We start from the raw sequence: 23,631 nt of genomic DNA, 5'->3' as shown, positions 1-23,631 counted from the left end.
AAATTAATGATGATTATTTTTAAATGTCGAATTATTTTAAATAATATTGAGGTCCGTGATTATAATAATATAAATAATTTTCACGAGCAGGAAGAATTACGGGGTAAAAATGCATGGGATATAATAAATAATTTTAGTGTTTTTTTTTAAAAAAGGGCAAAAAGGAAGCAATGGAAGCATGCGGATTGGGCGAGTTGTCGTGGCCTTGACGACTCGTTCCGAGTGCGGGTCGGCCGAGTGGAACCGCTGCGATGGCGGTAAGGTTCGCAATCAAAATCAAATCCGACCCTCTTCAGCGTACTCCGAGTCTCCGAGTCAGCCTGGCTGATTCGGCGAGCAGAAGCAGAGGGAGGGGTTGGGGGAGTTCCAGACCTTTCCTGTCTTTCTTTCCCTCGCTTGCGCCTGCGCCTGCGCCTGCGCCTGCGTACACCATTGAAGAGAACAGGGAAGGCGCCCCCCGCCCGCGGCCCCCCTTCCCCCCCTCCCCAACTCCCGTTGGAATTAGGGCATACAACCCGCTTCTCCTCTCCCCTCCATCTGAAATCCCCCTCTCGTCCTCTCCGTTGCCGCTTCCTCTCCCTCTGCGACCTACCCTACCCTCACAGGAGATCTCCGCCTGCGCCGCCCCCCCGCATTCAACGAGATACGGAAAAGCCCTTCTTTCCTCTTCCTTCCCTTCTTTCCCGGAACCGGGCGTCTCTTCGCGTTGGAACACTCTCCGTCGCACGTCGACGAAGGTCGGATTTTAGGGTTCTGATTTAGTCCTGCTGTCGTCGGATCGAAAGAAAAGCAAAAACAAAAACGCTCTCTCTCTCTCTCTCTCTCTCTCTCTCTCTCTCTCATCGACTCCGAGGTAGGCGTTGTCGCTCTGGTGGAGAAGGGAGCTCCTTTCTAGGTTACCCTTATTCGTCCGCTCCATCTCGCCCTCCTTTTCGTTTTTACGACTTATGCCACTGTTATGGAATTGGAGGAGAAGAGCATCTCCGATAAGGGGAAGATAAAAATGGCCCCGAGCACCGAGGTTGCGCTAGATAGGGCAATGGTTCCAGATGCTGAGATGATGGATGGAGATGCTTTGGTCGGTAGCTATGTGGGCAAGGAGGCGCCGGGCGCCAGAGGGATTCTTCTGGGCAAGGTCGCCTCCTATGATGCGCCAAGTAGGCTGTACGGTGTGGTTTATGAGGATGGCCTTCAGGAGAGTCTGGACCACCAGCATCTCTGCACGATCCTCCCAATGGTCGATGCTGGCTTTGGCATGAAGATGAGTTGTAGGAAGAGGAAGCTGGACCAATTGATCTCTTCGGTTTCAGAAGAGAAGATGCAGCATGGAGAAATGAAGACGCAGCCGAACACAAGGGCAAGGAGGAGTGCTCCTGATGTTTCTGATGGGGTGGAAAACTCTGTGCTGAGTAGGTCGGTCTCAAATCTCTCCGAAGATGCTGATTCTTCAAGCGACTCATGCAACAATGCCCATGCTCCGACTCGTGACTCCTCCCCGGAAGTTCATATCCCGCCTTTGCCCCCATCATCCGGCGACATTGTTGTTCCGGAGGAATCCATCAGTTATTTGTTCTCTGTATATAACTTTTTGAGATCATTCAGCGTCTGCTTGTTCCTTAGCCCTTTTGGACTGCATGATTTTGTGGGCTCGCTCAATTGCACCTTCCAAAATTCTTTATTGGATGCCATTCATGTCTCACTTTTGCGGGCTTTGTGGCGTCATCTTCAAATGCTCTCCTTTGAGGGCTCCAGGCTTGCTTCCAAGTGTTTGAGGTGTGTAGCCTTTTCCTCCCTTTCTCTTGTTTCCATGTATACTACGGTCAGTCCTTTTCTTGCTTTGAGTTGTTAAAACTCTAAGATTTTACGATGTTTACAGATGTCATGATTGGGCCTTGCTCGACTCATTGACTTGGCCCCCCCTCTTACTTGAGTACCTCTATATAATGGGTTACTCAAAACATATTGGCTGTGAGAGTTTAAGAGCCATTATTTCAGACTCTGAATATTACAAGCTTCCTGTGGCTTTGAAGCTTAAGATTCTACAAATATTGTGCGATGATGTCATAGATTCAGCTGAACTGAGAGCCGAACTTGAGATGCGGGTAGGCTTGGAAGAGGATATAGAGTATAATGCTGATGCTAACTTTCCCGAGGAGAGTGGGCCAAAGAAAACCCATTCTAAAAATTCTAAAATCACACAACAAGTTGCTGATTCGTCAGATGTCGGTCACGATGGGAATAGTGATGAATGCCAACTCTGTGGAATGGATGGGACCTTGATATGCTGTGATGGCTGCCCATCGGCATACCATTCAAGATGCATTGGCCTCAACAAAGCATTTCTACCTGATGGGAAGTGGTTTTGTCCAGAATGCACAGTTAACAGGCTTGGACCAACATCTTCCAGAATAGAAAGAGGAGCAAGAGGAGCAGAGATCTTTGGTGTTGATGCCTGCGGCCGGATGTTCCTAGGGTCGTGCAACTATTTGCTTGTGTAAGAACTATTGCTTATTATTTTACAATTATGTGCAATTTCCTTCATAGAGAAATCGTGCCCTTTGAGGCATTCCCTTTCACGCTGTTTAATAGGAGACATATGATTGGACACTACTCTTTTTCTACTTGTTTGATCTCTTGCTGATTTTCTAGATTCGTATAATTCTTGCCCTGTACATCTTGTAGATAAGTTGTTTTTCATTATTTTCCCAATGTGTTCGAGTGCTTTCTCATCTAATTTGAGATATTACGTACTTACCTAATGAATGCTGCCTCATTTTCTTTTTTCTGCTCGTATTTTCCTTTGATATTATTCTGGGCAAGTATCGTCTTGCACTGTCTATCTGAAGTTCCATTTTGACTACCTCAAGCCATATATTTACTCGTCTCTTACGGCTGTACTTTTCAGTGTTCCTTTTCTCTTTGGCTGATTCCTAGCCAAAACTTATTGCTCAACATGAAATGATTTTGATGATTCAATTTTCTGGCATGAATGATGCAGGATTGGGACGGCCTCAAATGCAGAGCCATTTTCTAGATATTACAATCAGGATGATGCCATGAATGTCTTTCGTGTTATTTGTTCAGCAGACGAAATTGCAACTACGTATGCTGATACCTGTAGAGCAATATCAGAATATTGGGATGTCCCAGCAGCTAACATGCAATTTGTAAAGAATGAACTGGATAATAGTAAGGTGCCTGCGTCATGTAATGCTTCGCCGTCTATTATCTCGGTTAAGAGCGGTATTTCCTTCAAGAACCCTGAAGAGTACAAGGCTAGCAAAACCATAGAGCAGAAGAATGAGTATCATGATTCCAAGATTGTAGGCCCTGGCTTGAACTCAGTTGAACAGCCCAGAATTATAGATAAGAAGAACCATGAAATGGCAAACAATGATGGTTTCATCAAGAATGAATTGGAAGCTGCAGATGAGTCCTTACTATTGCTGAAAGATGAACATCGTGCATCTGGAAATACCAGACATGCTGTCCATAAGGTTTCCTCTGTTATGAACAGAATGGCTAGCGAGCAGCTTGCCAATGGATCTGTTAGTACTGGCACTTCTTACTCAAATGGGTTAGAATATTCGACATGTGGCTCCTTAAATGAGAATGTGATATTTAGGGAAGATGCGGGCGGCTCGGCTTATTCAGTGAAGAATAACTCTCTTGGTCCTTATTCCGAAAGTGGATATGGAAGTCAAACAAATGGTGAGAAATGCAGAGTGATAAGCTGTAAAAGCTCAATAAAATTGGCATCCTTTAAACCTCAGGCTTATGTAAACCAGTATATTCACGGTGGAGTTGCTGCATCTGCAGCTGCATATCTGGCTGATCTTACATCAGAAGAGGGTAAAGTCTCAGAGTCTCTTGTTGCCCCAAATTCCAAAAAAACAGTGGTTGCAAATATTGCGCTGCAAATGAAAGCATTCTCCTTAGCAGCATTGAACTTTATCTGGCCAAGTCATGAGAAGAAGCTAATGGAGGTCCCAAGAGAACGATGCGGTTGGTGCATTGCATGTAAAGGTGCTGCTACAAATAAAAAGGGGTGCTTTCTTAATTTAGCTGCCTCAAATGCCATTAAAGGATCTGCTAGAAATATTAGTAGCCTTCGTTCACTTAAGCCTGATGGAAGCCACATCCCCAGTGTTGCTGCTTATATAGCAAACATGGAGGAAAGTCTGCACGGGCTGATAGTTGGTCCATTGCTGGATGTCGAATATAAACAATGGTGGCGCAAACAAGTTAGAGATGCCACTAGCTGCAGAGTTTTGACAATCCTATTGCTTGAGGTAAGTTTTCACAACGTACTTTCAACTATCTTTGAATCTGCATTCTTGACTGCTTGCTGCAAAATGATGGTGCTACTCCTTTGTTCTAATTGGTGTTTAGATTTCTGTCTAGACCACCGCCTTCTGATAAAAAAGGATATGTTTGATTGGCACTAACCCAAGGACCCTAGTGTTTTTCCTTTTAATGAAATTCGTATACTTTATCAAAGCAATATGTATGCTAAAACCTAGACTGGTTTTTTTTTTTTTGCTAGTTAGCAATTTCTTTGTTATTGCTATGGTGCTCTGTGTCTTTTTTTGCTCTTTTTGTCTTTCTTTCTTTTAATATTTAAGTACAAGTTCTCTAGGAATGTATATTTCAGAGGATGAAGCATTGGCAGTTCCTTTATATACATCCATAAAAGAATCATATGTGGTTCCTGTATTATTTACATATATGCAGGTCTTTTATGCATGTTCCATGTGTATATAAGAAGAACCTGAGCTAAAAGAAATGTAGTAAGGTGTATTACAATGCATACTTAAGAAGTTTTTATGTAGTTTTATGAATAAGTTCAGTCTTTTTGATCAAAGTACTAGCTAGTAAGTCATGCTATATTCATTATATGGTAGGCTTTTCACATAAATTTCTTAAGTTTCACGGAACTACTTACTAATACCTGAATTGGGAAAAAGTATATTTTTATCATGATATTTAATTTCATTTTTTTTCTTGTAAATCTTTGTAACACTAATTGGAAGATCATTAACAGTAAGATAAACACAGAAACCACTTTTCTATGCTGAAATATTAAGGATTTTATATTCTGTAGGCTGGGCTAAATTTCTGGATCTATTTTCTGTTTTTCAAAGCTCTGTGAGATCTTTCCAGCAAAAAGATGAATCCTGAATCAAAACCAGCAAAACTACCATAATCTGTGCTCCACTTGATAGGTACGAATCAATAATAAATGTGAAATCGATACCGAAAAACCATTGTTTTGACATCATGTTCACCATTTAGCTGTAAATCACTGTCAGAGTGTATTAATACAATTTGTTTAAGACATTATGCTCTTTATATTGTCTCTATTGGAGTAATGTCTAACTGCAACTCAGTTCACCAGTTTAACTAATATTTGATGTTTGTAACTTATGATAGCTCTGAGTTAAGCGTTCTTATGTAACCTTTTTATGCAGCTTGAAAAGAGTATACGTGGAATTGCTTTCTCTGGGGACTGGTTCAAGCTTGTAAATGATTGGTCAGTCGAGCTCTCTGCCACAGTTTCAGGAGAATCCCGCATTGGAGCAAATCAAAAACGTGGTTCTGGAGGGAGGAGGGGTAGGAAACGATCTATGGCTTCTGAATGTGCTGCTCTGGCTTCTGATGACGGCCGGAAGGATGTGCAGTGGTGGCGAGGGGGGAAGCTTTCAAAAGTTGTTTTGCAGAAAGGGACTCTTCTCTGTTCGCTGGTTAGGAAAGCTGCTCGTCAAGGTAATATTGCTTTGCTGTGTCTCAAATTTTGCATACTTAACCACTAGTTTTGAAGATAATGCTGATTACTGGTGACTTTATTTTCACATCAGGTGGTCTTAGGAGGATATCTGGTATTTCCTATTCTGAAAGTTCTGATTTTCCTAGAAGAAGCCGACAATTTGCTTGGCGAGCTTCTGTGGAAATGAGCAGGAATGCATCTCAACTTGCTCTTCAGGTTAGTCTCTGCCATTACTATCTGATAATTTGATAAATTTTTTTTCCTAGTTTTTTCTTCTGACTGGATTACACCGAGTACGTACTAAATACTGTGGTTTTCATCAGGTGAGACATCTTGATGCTCATATAAGATGGCGGGACCTTATTCCTCCAGATCAAACTGTTTTGGATGGGAAAGGATCAGATACTACTGATGCTTCTGTTTTCAGAAATGCGGTCATATGTGATAAAAAGATGATTGAAAATAAGACAGTATATGCAATTATGTTTCCCAACCAGAAACATCTTCCTGTACGTATGACAAAGAATATCCTTGAAAGGGAGAATAATGAGGATGAGAAGGTGAAGCTGTGGTTTTCTGAAAACCATATACCGTTGTACTTGATAAAAGACTTTGAAGAGAAAATTGGAATGAAAGCACCACCTTGCTTGAAGGTGTTAAGCTCAACTTGCTTCCCGAAGACTCGAAGAAAGCAAATAAATGCCTACTATAAAGACATATTCGATTACCTCTTTCACAAGGGAGAGAAACCTAGCAAGTCACCCTGTGTATCGTGCAAACGTGATGTTTTGCTCAGGTCCTATTTTTTTCATTGTGTTGGATTTTTTTCCCCATTTTACTAGTCAAAACAAAAAACAGTTTTGAAAGTTTCTTGGAAATGCTAACTTTTTGCTGCATATTCTTTTCTTTGACATAACTGGATTTAGGGATGCTGTCAGATGCAGTTCTTGCCAAGGTATGGACATACTGAACCTTGAGTAATATCTCCCATAGTTTCTGCTTACCCTACCTTTATGAGTACAATCAGATTGTGAATTTTCCTTCTATCAAAAAATTAGGTGACTGTCACAAGGATTGCACATCATATTCGGCTATTAACAAGGGAAATGATTCACGTCCCAGTTTTACGTGCAAATCATGTTGTGCTAAACTTGCTGTACTAAATGCAACTCACAAGATGGTTCTGAACAGTCAGCTCTCTCAACAAAGGAAAGATCAACTGGTTGGCAGTACTAAGCTTGTGTTTCGGATTGGTTTGCCTCAAATTGTACAGTCGGTCAATAAGGTGCAAGTTGGACAAGAGTTGAAGTCTTTGGCTTCTGGTTCCAATTTGGAACATAAACGTAAGAACAGTGGAGCATCTGTATCATATGGCCTTCTCTGGAAGAAAAAGAAGAGTGATGAAGCTGGAAAAGATTTCAGGCTGGAAAATGTAATTCTTAAACTTAAGGATGGAACGAGTCCTTCCATGGAACCATCTTGCTGCCTCTGTAAGAGGCCTTACCGTCCAGATCTGATGTACATCTGCTGTGAAAGGTGCAAAAGTAAGTGTATAGCAAATAATTCTCGTCCCTCCTTGTAAGTACCTTCCTCTTTTCATTACATTTTTCTCTTTTTGATCCTTATCTTTCTGCCCAGGTTGGTATCATGCAGATGCGCTGCAAGTTGAAGAAGCCCAAATCTTTGATTTGGTAGGGTTTAAGTGCTGCAAGTGCCGGAGGAAAGGCTCTCCAAAGTGTCCTTATGCAGACCCTCACTATAAGAAGCCAGAACCAGAACCCTCAAGTAATGGAAATGCTAACCAAGCGAACAAATTTAACAACTTGGATCACTCAACCATGCTACGTTCTCTGCCGAGAGGGGAGGATTTGGTTATAACTGATGATGACCCTCTGCTTTCCTCTTCTGAAAGAGTTGAGTCATTTGCTCGGCAAACACCAGAAACTGAATTGCAGCTGCATACCCCCATGTCAACATCTCAAAGCCATAATAAATTATCTATTAGAAGGCCTCAAGTAAAATGTACAACTGATATCTGTAGAGGAGTCAACACCATTCAGAATGGCAGTACTTCCTCGTATTTAGCTGATTTCGAAGAATTCCTTGCAGCTGAGCAGGCGAACTCCACGGATCCTCCTGAGAATTCATCGTCTCTACTTGAATGGGATTTTCCAGAGGTTGAGGGCTATGGAGTGGCTGTGAATGATGCAAATGATGCTACTGGTGACAGCTACCAATGGAATAACCCAGAAGGTGGTAATTTTGATGATGCGGAATATGAACCCCAGACGTATTTTTCATTTACAGAATTGTTGGCCGCAGAGGATTCCCAATTGGATAATGGATGTGATGGGCCTATGCCAGGTTATGAGCATCCCCAAACTGATTTTCATGAATTTGCAACCACTTTCCAGGAAGCATCTCATGGAGCAGAGGAAGCGAAGAGACTGGCATGCGACATATGTAAACTCCTACAGCCATCACCTGATCTATTCTGTGAAATTTGTAGGCTGCATATACATTCTCACTGTTCGCCTTGGGTAGAGAGCGAGGAGCCTTCTGGGTATATAAACTGGAGGTGCGGTAGTTGCCGGGATTGGCGGTAGGTTAACGTTTTCTGGACTTTGTTGTCCGACACTCTATATAGATGCTGGCTTTTTGCATGGTTGATAAACAATACGAGGAGATGAGCCGATGAGTCCAGTGGCTGATAAAAATGGACATGGCGACCAATTGAGAAAACAGCCTAATTTGGATAACCTGATAGCTAATAGGAAACAGTCCAGGATATATGCTGGATTGCTGGGTGAGAACTTCTTGCGTCTACTCAGGGCCAATGCATTGTGGTGTGGAGTTCTAATGGAGTGGTATTAAAACATGGCTGATGCTTATGCTGACTGATTTTTGATGGTAGCATCATCCATCAAAGCTCTAGCTCTCTCTCTCTCTCTCTCTCTCTCTCTCTTTGTTCTTTTGTGGTGTTGAAATCATAGGAATCATTTAGACCGTTATACTGCAATTTTTGGGAGGTGCCTGCTAATGGTGCAATTGGACTGTATATAGGATGGGTTAAATTCGGGTTAAAAGAGTCCTTCTACAGGAAAACAATTGTATTATCTTCTACAAAGTTTTGGATATGGAATGCCATGTCAGCTTTAGGTTTTGATACATCTTGGGGCCCATATTTTTTTTAGCCTCGTTAAGTTGTGAGCCGACTTGTATTTTATTTTTCATTTTGGCAGATAATTGCTGTCATTATAATTTAAGTGCAGGTTCTCATTGGGTATCTAAGTGCAATTAGGATCATAGGATCACTTTGATGTGGGCTTTGATGATTCTTATTTTTCTGGAGCCGAATTTTGTTCAAATTATCTCAGGACATCTGAGGCAGATGTAGCACAGATCAGAGGTAACTCAACTTTATTGCTGACGCTAAATTGTAATTAGGTGAAAATGTAGAAAGGCCCTTTCAGCTAATTATAGGCAGCGTATCTTTTAGTATTTTCTTCTTGATTGATATCATCATCAGTTTTTTGATGGTATTCAACTGAATTGTGTCATTGAGTGCAAGGAAAATCTTCCGGCTTTTCGTAAAGAAACTTCTAAAGATTATTTACGTATGTGTCTGGTAGATTTATCTAGCTTTCTAAATTGAAAATTGAACATGGGAGTTATTTAAGCTTTTGAAATTTAGTAGTCAATTAAAAATCTTCTTTTTTTTTGGCTAAATTACGGAAAACCTCTCTGTCATAACCCGCTTTTTTACTTTTCCTCCCTGTCATTTAAAAACATATACTTTGCCGCCCTCTTGTAAAATAAAAAATGTGCACAGAGGGATACGGTGTGAAAAATGACCATTTTACCCTTCGCCATTTTCGTCTTCTCCCTCATTCTTCTCATCCGCAGAGTTAATCGCCCCCCGGGAACCCTCCCGTGAGCCCTAGGAGCTCCTTCTCGAAGGCCCCATCATCGATCCCGAGGGGCGAGGGTTGTGGCTGCGTCGGCGGCGGCGGAGGAGGCGCCGCCGCCGCCGCCTCCCCCGCAGGGCGGGTGAGCTCCTTGAGGAGGCCCTCTTCGCCATTGCAGAGGCCGCGGCCGCCCATGATCTCGGAGAGGCGGAGCTTGGCGGAGGGGCGGAGAGATGGTGATCGGGGGCGGGAGAGGAGATGGAGAGGTGGAGAGGGTTTCGTGACACTACGGCGGAGGAGGGGGAGGAGAGGGTTTTGGATCGAGTGGAGAGGGATAGAGGAGAAGGACGACGCCATTGGAGATGCTTGCGGAGGTGCAACGGGAAAAGGATGGTGTCTGCGGGAAAAGGACGATGTCGGCGGCGAGGCGGCAGCGAGGCGGAGGAAGCGAAGCAACAGAAAGAGGGCAGAGGAATACTTTTGACATAAAAAAATATTTTATAACGGAATCTTAACGGATCGCTAATGGCAGAGAGTGAAGTGCACATTTTTTATTTTACAAGGGGGCAAAGTGTAGATTTTTAAATAACATGGGAGAAAGTAAAAATGCGGATTATGACAGAGAGGTTTTCTGTAATTGAGCTTTTTTTAATTTTTTTATTTTTTGCTTCAGCGTCAGTAGGGATATATGTGGGCTCCGCCCGTGCCTGACCTTGAAGGGCGTGGGGCAGCCACTTACGAGTTATGGCTGTCCCGCGCCGTGGCTCGCGGGTGGTTTGTTTGTTGTACTCGGTAGCGTCGCGTCTCCTTGGGCGGAAACTGCGGTGCTGGTGCTCCCTCCCGTGCACCCGCCCGTGGAAGTGTTAATTAAGCGACGATGGCCCCATGCCTCCACGTGCACTCGCTATGTTGTCTCCATTTAGTTAATTATTATTAAGAGGCTATAGGTTTTACGCTTAATAATAGGGTAATACCTACTTCATTTGTCTTACTATTTATTGTTTAAAATACTTAATCTCTACCATTTACACAAACTAGATTATTACATTCATTTTTAATTATTTTCTAGTAGGCTGATACAGTGGATAGTTATCAATTGACTGGTTTTGCAATATTTACCCATCAGGCAGGTGTATTATTATAAACTAGAAAGCACCTTTCAAATATTGCCGGCATATTAGTGATTTTACAAAATAAATTTATTATTTGAATGAATTCTGTTATCTTATAGATAAGCTAATGCATTACCACATATATATATATATATATATATATATATATATATATAGAGAGAGAGAGAGAGAGAGAGAGAGAGAGAGAGAGAGAGAGAGAGAGTGTTTCTATAATATCTATAGTACCGGAGCTCCGATAATGTAGTCTCGTTTTTGATTTTAGAATGTTCAAAACAACGATCCACACCGTTAAAACTGATTTACAATATTTAAAATTTTTAGAAATAAAACTTTATATTTTTTTGACATTATTTTATGATCAAATTATTTTAAATTTGTCAATTTTCAATGGCTATTATGACGAGTTTACAGTTTAACGATTTAGAAGAATCTAAATTTATTCAAAATTTGATAGAAAATACTTTAAACTATCTGGATCAAGATCAGCATCCTAAATTTTAAATTCAAAGGTCCTTCAAATTTTAAAGATTATTCAATTTTTACCGTTTATTTTGACATGATTTACTTACTAACTAAATAATGTTGAAAAAATTAAAATTTTAGTTTTAAGAACTTTATATAGCCTAAATTATATTTGATGGTGTGGATCGTTGATTTGACCATCCTAAGATAAAAAAATGTGACTACAGTACCGAAGGTCCGGACCTCCGGTACTATAGATAGTATAGTAGCCTCATTTTATATATATATATATATATAGAGAGAGAGAGGAGAGAGAGAAAGAGGAGAGAGAGAGAGAGAGTTGAGCTAGAATACTATGCGATAGCACGTGCTCCGTTGTCAAACCGTTTTCGTGCATGGGAGCTCCAAATGAGATCGGCACGTTGAAATGATCTATACCAACTTGAAGTGTTTAGACATCAAATTTCATACATTTTCTTTGTTGCTCTTTATCCTATCGAGTGGACACAAAAATGAACGCTGAAAGATAACATATTTCTTTAAAAAATGATGGATAGGAGCCTTGGTAATTAAATCAAGAGTATAGATTTTTGTTTTAAAACTTAGTTTAAAAAAATTTTCTAACAAAAATTCAATTGATTTGGATATCGTTCGCACGCCGTTACAGAGAAAACCCTCATTTGACTATTAAAATTACAGAATTTTGAAACTTTTGATCATTACAAATAATGACTAGAAAAAGCACTTAACAAATAACACTTCAAGTGTATAGATATATTCAACGGTGCCGACGTCGATTTGGAGGCTCTATCATCGCGAAAAATAAATGGGTGCAAACCGGAGCCCGTTTGCAATTCGATAGTATCTACTCAACTCTAATATAATATATATATATATATATATATACTATATATATAGGTCCGCTATCTATCATTAATAGGATTGGGACGTTGCCTTGTCCTATCAAGGCGATTTGAATGATCGAACTATCAAATTGATTATCGTCCGTTGAAAGTTGATCTAACAATATTAGACCAATATTTAGAAACCAAATTTGAATCTTAAAATCTTTATCAAGATTCGATTTTAAAGAGTTGAAAAATGACGTTATAAAATAATAACCTTCTCAAAATAGAGGTTAAACTTTCCAGTTCAGTTAATCAGAGTATCAAACATTATCTAAATAAGTAATAAAAATTTCTATCAAAAATCAAGGCATTTGATTGCCTAGGACATAAACCGTTAAAGCAAGCAAACGTCTCATATAGCGTCAAATTATCGATTTACGACACTTTGATCACCCATGTAACGATTATCAAAAATATGAAATTTATTATCTAGATTATGTCAATTACTCTAGATCACTTCACGCTCCGATATTATGATTTGGATTCGACATCAAGAACAACTTTGATAGACAATGCTCCAATCCTATTAATGCTAGTAGCCTTAGCCTATATATATATATAAGGCTGGGGCTTTATACTCCATATGATATAAGAGCCTTCTACTCATACTTTTCAGCCGTTCAGTGAAAAATGTGCGTAGGATGAAAAGTGGTTACGTTAGGTTATAGTGGGCGTCTACCGGGTTGAATGAGTGGTTGTTGAATAATATAATCTAACGGTGAATTGATTAAAGAGTATAAATGGTCAAAAATCTTATGAGTATAGAAGCTTATACTCATAAGAGTATAGTAGCCAACTAACTCTCTCTCTTCCTCCATCATCGCTTCCACCGCATCCTCCTCTCTCTCTTCTCTCTCTATATACTATATAGAAGGAGATTAATAGTAGCTCTATAAAGCTCTCTACTCATAAGAGTATAGTAGCCGAACTCTATATATTATATATATAGAGAAGAGAACGAGAGAGAGAGTAGGGTTACTATAACTCTTATGAGTTAGAACCTTCGTACTATAATTGTTTTTGATGTTGTGGCTTTCGATCGATGATACACACTGTTTAACATATGTATCTAGAAGTATTTGAAACTTTTAGAAAATATAATTTTGTAATTTTTGAAACCATTATAAAGTCGCATAAGCGGATATAAAATGAACGGTCAAAATAAATACTCCTAATAAATAGATGATCGAATCCTTTCAATTTAAGATGGATTATTATTTTATATTTAGATAGTGATAGAATTTCTATCCAAAATTCAATCCTCCTTTCGATTTTTAAACTGTTAACCTCCAAATATCTCAACCGGCGTTAAAAGTTGTCAATTTTGTGAACCTTTTGCTAGTAAAGGTAATGATATCGAAAAATTAATAAAATTTGATTTCTCAAGACGTTTTAAATACTCTAGATAGTGTTAACGGTGTGGATTCGTCGATTCGAAGCTCTATCATACGTAAACAAACTTATGAGTACGAGGGCGATGACTCTATCGTCTCAATTATATATATATATATATATAATATATATATATATATATATATTATATATATATATATATATATATATATATATATATATACATAACTGAGCTAGGAACTGCTCAAAAGCACTAACCCCTCGTGCTTTTGAGTTTCAACCCTTGATCTATTCCATGATTACTAAATAATCTTTAAATCAACACACTATTCCACCCACCTTACCACCACTATACCACATCATCTCACCCTAACTCTTTCTTCCAATGGACTAAACACTCAAAAGCCACCAACCCTTGGTGCTTTTAAGCGTATTCTAGGTCAAGTATAACCAATATATACTATGATGTCGACTCCTATGCTATAATACACAGATAAATTCTAAAAAGCACTTGGTGCTACCATTTTTTGCCGTAATTCTAAGCCTTTTCTCATTTCCCGTTAGATCTACTAATCCAACCAACATCACCCAACTCAACCTAGGAGACCATATCATTATAACCTGCAACATCTTTTACAATCCAATGCAAAAACTTGGTAGCACAATGACTTGGTGCTATAATAGTAAATAGCCTAGTTCTATATATACTATAGTATATATATATATATAATATATATAAATATTTATATATATAATGTATATATAATATATATATATATTATAATTATATATATATAGTATAGTAGCAAGGCTCCTATCTTTCGAAAGACAGGAGGCTCGTATTTGTAAGTTTGTTTCGATGATGGACATTCGAATTCAGGCATCGTTCCGTTAGACTGATCTATACTATTGAAGCATTTAGAAACAATTTCATAATTTTTGACCTCGTTTGCCTAGTGAACGAGTAGGTCTCAAAATGACGGCTGAATAAAATCTTATAAAAAATAGTAAAAAAGACTCAAATTTAAATCGGAAGGTTTTAATTCTGCTCTGATTTAAGTAGAATTTTTATTAAATTTCAATATAATTGGTATACTTTCTACACCGTGGAACTTAAAATTGTGGCGACTCGGCCCGTTAAAATAGTCATTTTTGAGATCGCTTTGATACTTGGTCAATGATGTCGAAAAATATGAAATTGGTTTCTAGATGTTCTAATAGCGTAAGAATTATGCTAACGGAGCCCGATGTCGAAAATCGGATTCCTATCTATCGAAAACAACTTACAGGCACGGAAGCCTCCGTAACTTTCAAGTCACGGGAGCAGTCTACTCTCTCTCTCTCTGCAGAACTACTCCGCGTGGTCTCTCTTCGTCTCTCTCTAATATATATATTATATATAATATAATATTATCTATAGTGCTGGCTGGGATAATCCGATAGCACAAATATTTAGTGCACTCACAAGATTTTCTGCCGTTAGATTTATCTTTTTTTTATTATTTTTATCCGTTCGATTATACTATCCAACCAACTATGTACCCACTCAACCCTAGGAGGCCCATATCATCCTAACCATACATCTTTTAATCTAAGGGCAGAAAACTTAATAGCACCAAGTCATTGGTATTATTAATAGTATTCCAGCCTAGTTTTATATATATATGTATATATATAGAGAGAGAGAGAGAGAGAGAAAGAGCAGGGCTACTGTACTTCTAACCACCCATGAAACTAATAGCACATCAGTCCTCGTGCTTCTAACTTTCTAATTATCCATCAAGTTTGATGGGTGATTAAAATGAGAGAGAAAAGTTTGATAGGTGGTTAAAATGAGAGAGGGAAGTTTGATGGATGGTTAGAAAGTTAGGAACATAAGGGCTGTTGTGCTCCTAATAGTACAATAGCCCTGCTATATATATATATATATATATATGTAAGCCAGAATACTTCTAACAGCACAAAGTTATTAATGCTATTAGATTTTTGGACGTTGGATGAAGAGATGTGCGGTTAGAATGATAGTAGTCCACAAGGTTCAGTGATGATTAGTTAAACAATATGATTTAACGGATAAAAATGATCAAAAAGATAAATCTAATGATGAAAAATTTAATAATATTAGGTGCTTGGTACTATTAAAAATACTCTAGCTGGACTCTCTATAGAGAGCACTTGGGAGTATAAGATCTTTCTCCGACTTGGTTAGTAGTTAATGCTTCAATATGCATAGTAACTTTATCAGAAACATTATAAATGTATTTGAAAAAAATTTAATAGCATAGGGAATATAAATACTAAATGTTAGAGTCATTTTATGCGCTAATGTAAGATTTTATGAATTTCTAAAATGTGAGAATTGAATATGAAATAGCTTTGAGTGAAAAGAAAAAGCCATAAAAATAAAGCAATAAATTTAATAATATTTAATTTGCTAAAAAGATCAAAAAAGAAAAAACAATGTATAAGTGAGACTTGAAAAGGTACGCTTAAGTTGGTGAGAGAGAGCATTTCGAGAGAGAGAGAGAGAGAGAGAGAGAGAGAGCGCGCGCCACATGCTGAGTGCCAGTGGTCCTTTTTTGACTACTTCAATAATGAGGAACTTTTTTTAAAAAAATAATAAAATGCTTGATATAATGGTAGTTAATTGGAGGGCACATTTGAAGGGTACCTGTGCTTAGAGTCGCCCTCTGTTTTAAAGTGGATCTTTGTAGACAATAATAATCGATGTTTACACCAATCAGTATTACCTTCGTGCGAATCCTTAACCCAAAAATTTTAAAAAGTGATTAAAAATTTGTGAAATAGAAGAAAAAAAAGGTTTACATCTTTGAATAAGATAGTAATGAGAGGGATATAAAGGGAATGAGGCATGCTAATTAATTAGTTCACCGGGAGAGAAATTATTGGAAAATAGTATGTACAAAATTTAAAAATCAAAATAGAATTTGAAAGTTAGTTAGCACTGGGTGGAGAGTAAAATTTAAAAATTGGGAGAAAATTTGGAGGTACGTTAGCATTATGGTTTTAAGAGTAGAGAGGAAGATAGTTTCAAATATATAAGTACGTGAGAATAGGAGTAAGTGTAATTTGAAAATATACTAGTAAGGTTCCGGTGCTTAGCGGGAAGTGTGAAGGAAAAAATAAATTAACACAGGTAACGCATAAAAATTTTAAAATACTGATATAATCTAATCTAATAGGAGAAATAAAAAGTATATACAAGAATTATCTTTAAGAAATTGTATTACAAAATGTATTTTAGAGACATATAGCTTAGAAAATATGGTGTATAAAAATGCTTAATCACCCGGCTTATGGAGAGTAAGCCAGCATACGTATATTATGGTTTTAAGAGAGGGGGAGAGATAGAAATGGGTCGAATATTACCGTTTTAGGAGAGAGAGGGAGAGAGAAATAGGGAGAGTCGTAATAATTTTAAAATATTAGTAAGTACAATAAGATTGGAAATAAATTGACAAACAAAATTTTCAAAACGGGCGCTTTTAATAGTAGTATAAATATTAATTAATACAGTATTCTGGGTGTCAGCAGCAATAATTTTTTTCTAATTTGATGACAGAATCGGAGTCGGACCATGCAGAGAAACGATAAAAAGCAAAAAAGTAAAAAAAAAAGAAAAAAAAAAAGAAAAAGAAAAAGAAAAAGAAAGATGCCTAGAGAGTGATGATGAGCTCGACAGCAAAGGAAGAGATTGCGGCAAATAGCGCCCTCTATCATTCGCGCAAATAGCGCCCTCTATCATTCGCCAAGCCCACTGCCCACCTTTTTCTCCTTAGCCCTTGGCCCTTAGCCCTTAGCCCTTAGCCCTTCGGTGATGCTTTTATGTGAAGCATCTTAATCATAAGCACCATTCCGGGCAATCTAAAGATCGATTAGTTTAGGAAGCGCCAAAATCTTGTGCTTTCGGAAAGAGATTTATAGCCTGCTTTTTTAATTGATGAGTTTTACTTGATGAAGTATTATTAATGTTTGAGTTCTACTTTAATTTAAAGTAAATAATTTTTTATTTAAGTAATTTTGTTGTTGCAAAAATAAAAGTTCGGATTTATGCATACGTTGAATATATGAAATTAAATCATCGTCTTTTGCAAATGGGAGCTAAAGATTCTCAATTCAATTCAAACTACTACTTGTAGGATTAAAAAATTATATTTTAGTTTTTTGCTATATATACTAGTTCTAAACTTTTGGGGAGTGTTTAATTAGTTCGGCAGAAAACGGACCGATGAATTATTTTCGGTATGAAAAATATTTTTCTACTATTTGTTTGGTTCCACATAATTTTTTTTTGTAAAAGTATATTTTAATAGATATGAGGAAAAAAGTAAAGTTTCCGTTTTTCGTTGTTTTTCGACGGAAAACAAAAGCGCATGCCACGTGAAATTTTTTTCTTATTTTTTTCACTAAACCGAACGAATGTAATTTTTTTAATCAAATAAATATTGATGAAAAATTATTATTTTTTCTTACAAACCTAACATTACAAAACATAATAAAAAAATTTCACCATTTTTTGTCCACTAAATTAATTTTTTGATTTTACATTCAACAAACGGACCCTTAACTATATCAAACACTCCATTACTAATGAGTAATGACTGTAACTAAAAATATAAGCATAAATGGGATCAAACATCCATTCAAGTATGGAAATAAAACTACCGAATAGTATTCTTACCATTTATGGATTAGAAAATAGTAATTTTTAGCATAAAGTAGTTGTTTTGTGTCTCATCCAAATTTTCGACAATGAAAAAAAAAAAACAAAGAGAAAAAGATAATTAATTTTTGGGATTATTGGTGCAAGTTAAAAAAAAAAATATAGGGATTGGGCTAAAAAAGAGATGAGTCGATTCGTCGAGATGCGAAATTTAGTTTGTTTTAAGAAAATTCATGTTCTGTAGTTGACAAATTCTTAAACCGATATGGTAGGATACCGATTTATTTCCTATATAATACAATTGCTCGATTTTTTTTTTTTTTTAAGAAATAGATAGCATGTTACCTGTTTCGTTTACTTCATTTAGAAATAAACTTAGTTGGAAATATGAATCAACTATGATTCGAACTTGAGATCTCGAATACCAACCACCTAAGCCCTTTGCCACTTGCGTTGGAAACAGTCGGTACAACTGCTCGACTTTTGTTGTGTAGTTTCATCAACTCTATATAAATAGATAGAAATATAGGTTACAAGAAATGTAAGATTATAGATCACATCTCATTTTGTTTCAAATTCAAAACAAAAGAATTATAGAGGTAAGAATGGATGCAAGTTAAGAAATTAAAAAAAGAAGTAGATTATGTGAAAAGAAGTAACTCTACTTGGAAATCCATAATAATATAGCGAAGTATAATTTTTTATTTCTATAATAATAAAATGCTTCAATAGAAATGAAAAATTAAATAAAAAAATACAGAACAACAAGAATGGTATTTAAAATTTACCTAAAATATGTATTACTTGGAAACACTGCCCGTTCCGTCATGCGAGTTCAGGTTTGAACTTTAAGGCAGCGTTTGGTTAGGGGATAGAAATAGAAATAGGCCCTTATCCCCCTTTAATATTCAAACGCTAATTTTTTATTCAAGAATAGTAATTCTCGGTTATTCCCACCAACACTTCAGTTTTTATATAAAATTATTTAAAATTATTCTTATTCCCGGAAACAATCTAATTTTCATTCGAATACTATTTTTCTTATTTCCATACTTGTACCTATTTCTGTAATAGCCAGTTCTTGCTTATACCCGAACCAAACGCTACCTAAACGGCAAGCGTCAACTGGAATTAATTAATGAAGTACGGGCAGCAGGGAGGGACCCAGCTCGTCTGTTTTGTTTTAAAAACTTAAAAACGCTCACTTCCCGCCGATAATGCAAATGACAAAAAAGAAAAACAGAAAAAAGGTGACCACTGAGAGAGAGCTTCTCCCCAGATGAACGGTACAAATAATATATGCGCCCACAGCTGATACGGTGGTAATATGCTATTTTTAATCCCAATTCCCAACAACTCGATCGCTCAGTCCGCCGAGACGATCGAAGAGTAGGAGGAAGAGGCCAAGAGGAGAAGGAAGGAACTCAGCAGCAGCGGCAGCAGCTTGTGATGGTAACGTTTCTGCATTCCAAGTTAACAACGACGGCTCCTCCTCTTCCGCTAGTGCCGTTGGTGCAGATGGTGGTGCTGCTGCTGCTGCTGTCGGTGATGGCACTGGCGGGGCCGACGAGCGACACGGACGCCCTGGCCATGTTCCGGCAGAGCAGCGATGCTCACGGCAACCTGGCGGGCAACTGGACGTCGGCGTCGGGGGACGCCTGCTCCGGGCAGTGGGTGGGCGTGGGATGCACCGGGGGGAGGGTGACGTCGCTGTCCGTCCCCTCCCTCGACCTCAGGGGGCCCCTCGACCCGCTCTCCCGCCTCGACCAGCTCCGCATCCTCGACCTCCGCGGCAACCGCCTCAACGGCACGCTCCTCCCCATCCTCCCCTCCCTCCCCAACCTCAAGCTCCTCTACCTCTCCCGCAACGAGCTCTCCGGGCCCATCCCCCCGGCCATCGCCCTCCTCACCCGCCTCCTCCGCGTCGACCTCTCCGACAACGACCTCCGCGGGCCCATCCCGGGCGCCGACGCCCTATCCAACCTCACCCGCCTCCTCACCCTCCGCCTCCAGAACAACCTGCTCTCCGGGGCCCTCCCCGATCTCTCCGCCGCGCTGCCCCACCTCGCCGACTTCAACGCCTCCAACAACCAGCTCTCCGGGAGGGTGCCCGACGGCATGCGGGCCAGGTTCGGCGCGGCCTCCTTCGCCGGGAATGCGGGCCTCTGCGGGCAGGCCCCTCCGCTGCCGCTTTGCTCCTTCATCCCGCACGACGACCCTTCGCGGCCCTCTTCTTCCAATGCCTCCTCCTCCTCGCCTGCATCTGGTCGGTCCGTGGTGCCGTCCAATCCCAGCTCGATGCCGGCAACGAACGACAGCGGTGGAGGAAGGGGGAGTAGGGGATTGAGCACCGGAGCGATTATCGGGATCGCCGTCGGAAACGCCTTGTTTTTGCTGGTGCTCCTCTCCTTGCTGGCGGCATATTGCTGCTGCGCCGGAGAAACTTTGGGAGAGAAGGAGCTGGACAAGAGCAGCTGCGGCGGCGGCGGCCTTTCCTACTGCTGTGATCCGGAAGGGAATCGGCCGTCGGGAGGAGTGGGCCGACGCAGCGACGGCGGGGAAAGCGACGGGGCGCAGAGCAAGCTGGTGTTCTTCGGATCGGGAGAGGAAACTAATGAAGCCGAGGAGGAGGAGGAGGAGGAGGAGGAGGAGGAGGATAAGAGTAGGAGGAGGAAATCGGGGATGAAGTTGACGAGGAGGATGGATGGCGGCCAGCGCCGGTTTGAGCTGGAGGAGCTGCTGAGGGCGTCGGCGGAGATGGTGGGCAAGGGGAGCCTGGGGACGGTGTACAGGGCGATGCTGGAGGATGGCTGCATGGTGGCCGTGAAGCGGCTGAGGGACGCCAACCCCTGCGCCCGCAGGGACTTCCACAGGTACATGGACCTCATAGGCCGCCTCCGCCACCCCAACCTCGTCCCCCTCAGAGCCTACTACTACGCCAAACAGGAGAAGCTCCTCATCTACGACTTCCTCCCCAACGGCACCCTCCACGCCCGCCTCCACGGTATGTCTCTGCCAAACTCACAGTTCCTCCGGACGTATTATTAAGTAGGGATCATGCTAGTCTGTCACTTTCTGGTCTCCCTGATCGACGACGCCATCCGTCTTACCGTGCTTATTGTGCTGTCTATTGGATTTCTTCATCGGCACAGCAAGTCGTGGTGCGGGGCTGCCGCCGCTGGATTGGACCACTAGAATCAGGCTGGTGTTGGGTGCAGCTCGGGGGCTGGCTCGCATCCACGACGAGTACCGTTCGTCCGGGATCCCCCACGGCAACGTCAAGTCCGCCAACGTCCTGCTCGACAAGAACGGAGTTGCCTGCATTGCCGACTTCGGTCTTGCTCTGCTTCTTAGCCCGGCCCATGCTGTTGCCCGCCTCGGCAGCTACGTGGCACCCGAGCAGGCCGAGTTTAAGCGGCTTTCCCAGCAGGCTGACGTCTACAGTTTCGGCGTGCTCGTCCTGGAGGTCCTCACGGGGAGGGCCCCCGCCACTCAGATTCAATGCCCCCCTCATGCTTCTCAAAGCAGGAACAACAACAACAACAACAACAACAACAACAACAAGTATACCCATACGAATGCAGGCAGCATGGTCGGGGCCAGCCTGCCCGAATGGGTGAGGTCCGTGGTGAGGGAGGAGTGGACGGCGGAGGTGTTCGACCCGGAGCTGTTGCGGTACAAGAACATAGAGGACGAGATGGTGGCAATGCTGCATGTGGGGCTGGCGTGCGTGGCCCAACAGCCGGAGCAGAGGCCCACCATGAGGGAGGTGGTGAAGATGATCGAGGACATGAGGGTGGAGCAGTCGCCGCTCCCAGAGGAGGAGCTTGAGGATGACGACCCTCGATTCTCGCTCTCCCATTCTCTCGCAACCAACATAGATCAGGACGGAGACTCCCGCATCAGCTACTAGTCCTAAATCTAATCCAACAATTCTCTGTTTCTGAGAAGATTTGCTCCTCAACAATCCCAAATCTCGTCCGGTGATCTCTTCGCTCACTTTATTAATATAATCTCTCACTCACTTGATTAATATATTATACGTACGTCAGTCACCTGTACTTAAATTTCCTTGGAAGAGTGCATGGTTTTCTCTTCAACCTCGTCTTTGAAAGTATGAGTGTAACCTTAGACAGACGGCCGATTACCCTCATGCTTGATGCAGCTTAAACGTTTCTCTTGAAACTAGCAATAGGCTTAGAATTAAAATTTACAAATATTACGCTTTAAATTTTGAGGTTGCTCAAGGACATTAGGCGGTTGACCGCATAGTTGTTCATTGATTCAGACTAAAATTGACCATGTTCATATGGAATTTGGCCATGTTCATATGGTATGCATCAGCGCATGCAAGGGGTGATAAAAATCATAACAGAAAGCTTTGTTCTAGTTTTTCTATGGAATGAAGTACCTCTTTTCTCAGACTGGGGGAGAAAAAAAATATATAATTTTTTATCAGTTTTTTGTTAGTTTGGTTGGAAAAAAACTAATATTTTTAAAAATTTACTTTCCAAATTTCTGAATAAACTAATGTTTTTGTCTTTTATTTTTTTTACAAAAATAAGAATATTAATTTTTCATAAAATTTGAATTTTTTTTTCGAATAATTAGTTTTGTTTTTAAATCAAACGGATGAAAGACTAAAAAAAATATAATTTTTTTAAAAAAATAAATTTTTTTTTTATGCTTTTCTGAGGAACCAGCACCAGCTACCTGAAAATTTTACCATTGGTACCCGGGCATTATTTTGTAGGCTGCCTTTCGAGTTCCGACTGGGCGATGAACAGCGTTCTACCATCCTTCTCAGACAGCGGTCATCATCTGCACTCTTCTAGCCTCTTTATACATCATTTCTAGTGTACAATTAAATATTTCTTCTTTTTTTTATTTTCCTGAATCCATAAATTCACATTTCAGAATCCACAAATTTACATTTCAGCTGTGTTCGGGCCTTAGCAGTTCAAAAAAGGGCCCGAAACCAGAAGCAAATGGAAGCCTTTCCATATCACCGATATATTGTTTGTCTCTCGATAAATTCATGTAATACTACTGTACTACATAACTGAACTAACTAAAAGTTCATGTATGACAATGTATACAAAAAAAATTGTTTTTCCATTCTGTTTATTTTCAGTTTTCTTCTATTATCTAATGGAGGGTGAACATCACAAGAAAACAAGATCCATATTCATCCCCATAGCTTCAGTATATACTATATAGTGCCTATAACTGGTGTGAAAGCTGGCCAACCATCCAAGAAGACCCTGCTCGTCTGTCATGAATGAGAGGAGCAGTGTAGTTGCTGACCATGTCGGATCTATAATCCTGCGCGAGCAACCATTTCGGATAACCACTTCCGAATTTGTCCTCCTGACTTCTGGGAACTAACCATCGGAAAATAAATTATGAGTAAATT

At 40.1% G+C, this 23,631-nt stretch overlaps 3 protein-coding genes across 4 annotated transcripts; 2 read left to right on the top strand and 1 right to left on the bottom strand.

The window, feature by feature from the left end:
- On the top strand, window positions 349-9,053 carry LOC109723074 (DDT domain-containing protein PTM-like). Its single transcript, XM_020251288.1, has 9 exons — window positions 349-1,773; window positions 1,877-2,494; window positions 2,999-4,292; window positions 5,472-5,766; window positions 5,859-5,983; window positions 6,091-6,563; window positions 6,694-6,722; window positions 6,826-7,311; window positions 7,406-9,053. Exons 1-9 carry the CDS (start codon window positions 959-961, stop codon window positions 8,371-8,373), a joined length of 5,103 nt encoding a protein of 1,700 aa, XP_020106877.1. The 5' UTR covers window positions 349-958; the 3' UTR covers window positions 8,374-9,053.
- On the bottom strand, window positions 9,661-10,125 carry LOC109723075 (NAD(P)H-quinone oxidoreductase subunit S, chloroplastic-like). Its single transcript, XM_020251289.1, has one exon. The coding sequence runs from the start codon at window positions 10,030-10,032 to the stop codon at window positions 9,676-9,678; it is 357 nt and encodes a 118-aa protein (XP_020106878.1). The 5' UTR covers window positions 10,033-10,125; the 3' UTR covers window positions 9,661-9,675.
- On the top strand, window positions 19,382-23,631 carry LOC109722832 (leucine-rich repeat receptor-like protein kinase PXC1). 2 transcript variants are annotated; one of them, XR_002219548.1, is made up of 3 exons: window positions 19,382-21,219; window positions 21,368-22,198; window positions 22,969-23,631. XR_002219548.1 is itself a non-coding variant. In XM_020250987.1 (2 exons), the coding sequence occupies exons 1-2, from the start codon at window positions 19,665-19,667 to the stop codon at window positions 22,126-22,128; spliced, it is 2,316 nt and encodes a 771-aa protein (XP_020106576.1). In that variant the 5' UTR covers window positions 19,382-19,664; the 3' UTR covers window positions 22,129-22,332. The 2 variants fall into 2 exon arrangements, 1 of the variants encoding a protein (XP_020106576.1); XM_020250987.1 differs by lacking the exon at window positions 22,969-23,631 and having other exon boundaries at window positions 21,368-22,332.

This window comes from Ananas comosus, linkage group 17, assembly GCF_001540865.1.
Source record: "Ananas comosus cultivar F153 linkage group 17, ASM154086v1, whole genome shotgun sequence".
NCBI lineage: Eukaryota > Viridiplantae > Streptophyta > Magnoliopsida > Poales > Bromeliaceae > Ananas > Ananas comosus.
The sequence above is the reverse complement of the archived record's forward strand: the minus strand, read 5'-3'. Positions and strand labels throughout refer to the sequence as shown.

Excerpts from the sequence above, each read along its gene's own strand:
- LOC109723074 (XM_020251288.1), top strand. The coding sequence starts at position 959 with ATGGAATTGGAGGAGAAGAGCATCTCCGATAAGGGGAAGATAAAAATG. Across the intron at positions 5,767-5,858 it reads TAGGAAAGCTGCTCGTCAAG|GTGGTCTTAGGAGGATATCT; the intron begins GTAATATTGCTT and ends TTTTCACATCAG. Across the intron at positions 7,312-7,405 it reads CTGCTGTGAAAGGTGCAAAA|GTTGGTATCATGCAGATGCG; the intron begins GTAAGTGTATAG and ends CTTTCTGCCCAG.
- LOC109723075 (XM_020251289.1), bottom strand. The coding sequence starts at position 10,032 with ATGGCGTCGTCCTTCTCCTCTATCCCTCTCCACTCGATCCAAAACCCT.
- LOC109722832 (XM_020250987.1), top strand. The coding sequence starts at position 19,665 with ATGGTAACGTTTCTGCATTCCAAGTTAACAACGACGGCTCCTCCTCTT. Across the intron at positions 21,220-21,367 it reads CCTCCACGCCCGCCTCCACG|CAAGTCGTGGTGCGGGGCTG; the intron begins GTATGTCTCTGC and ends TCATCGGCACAG.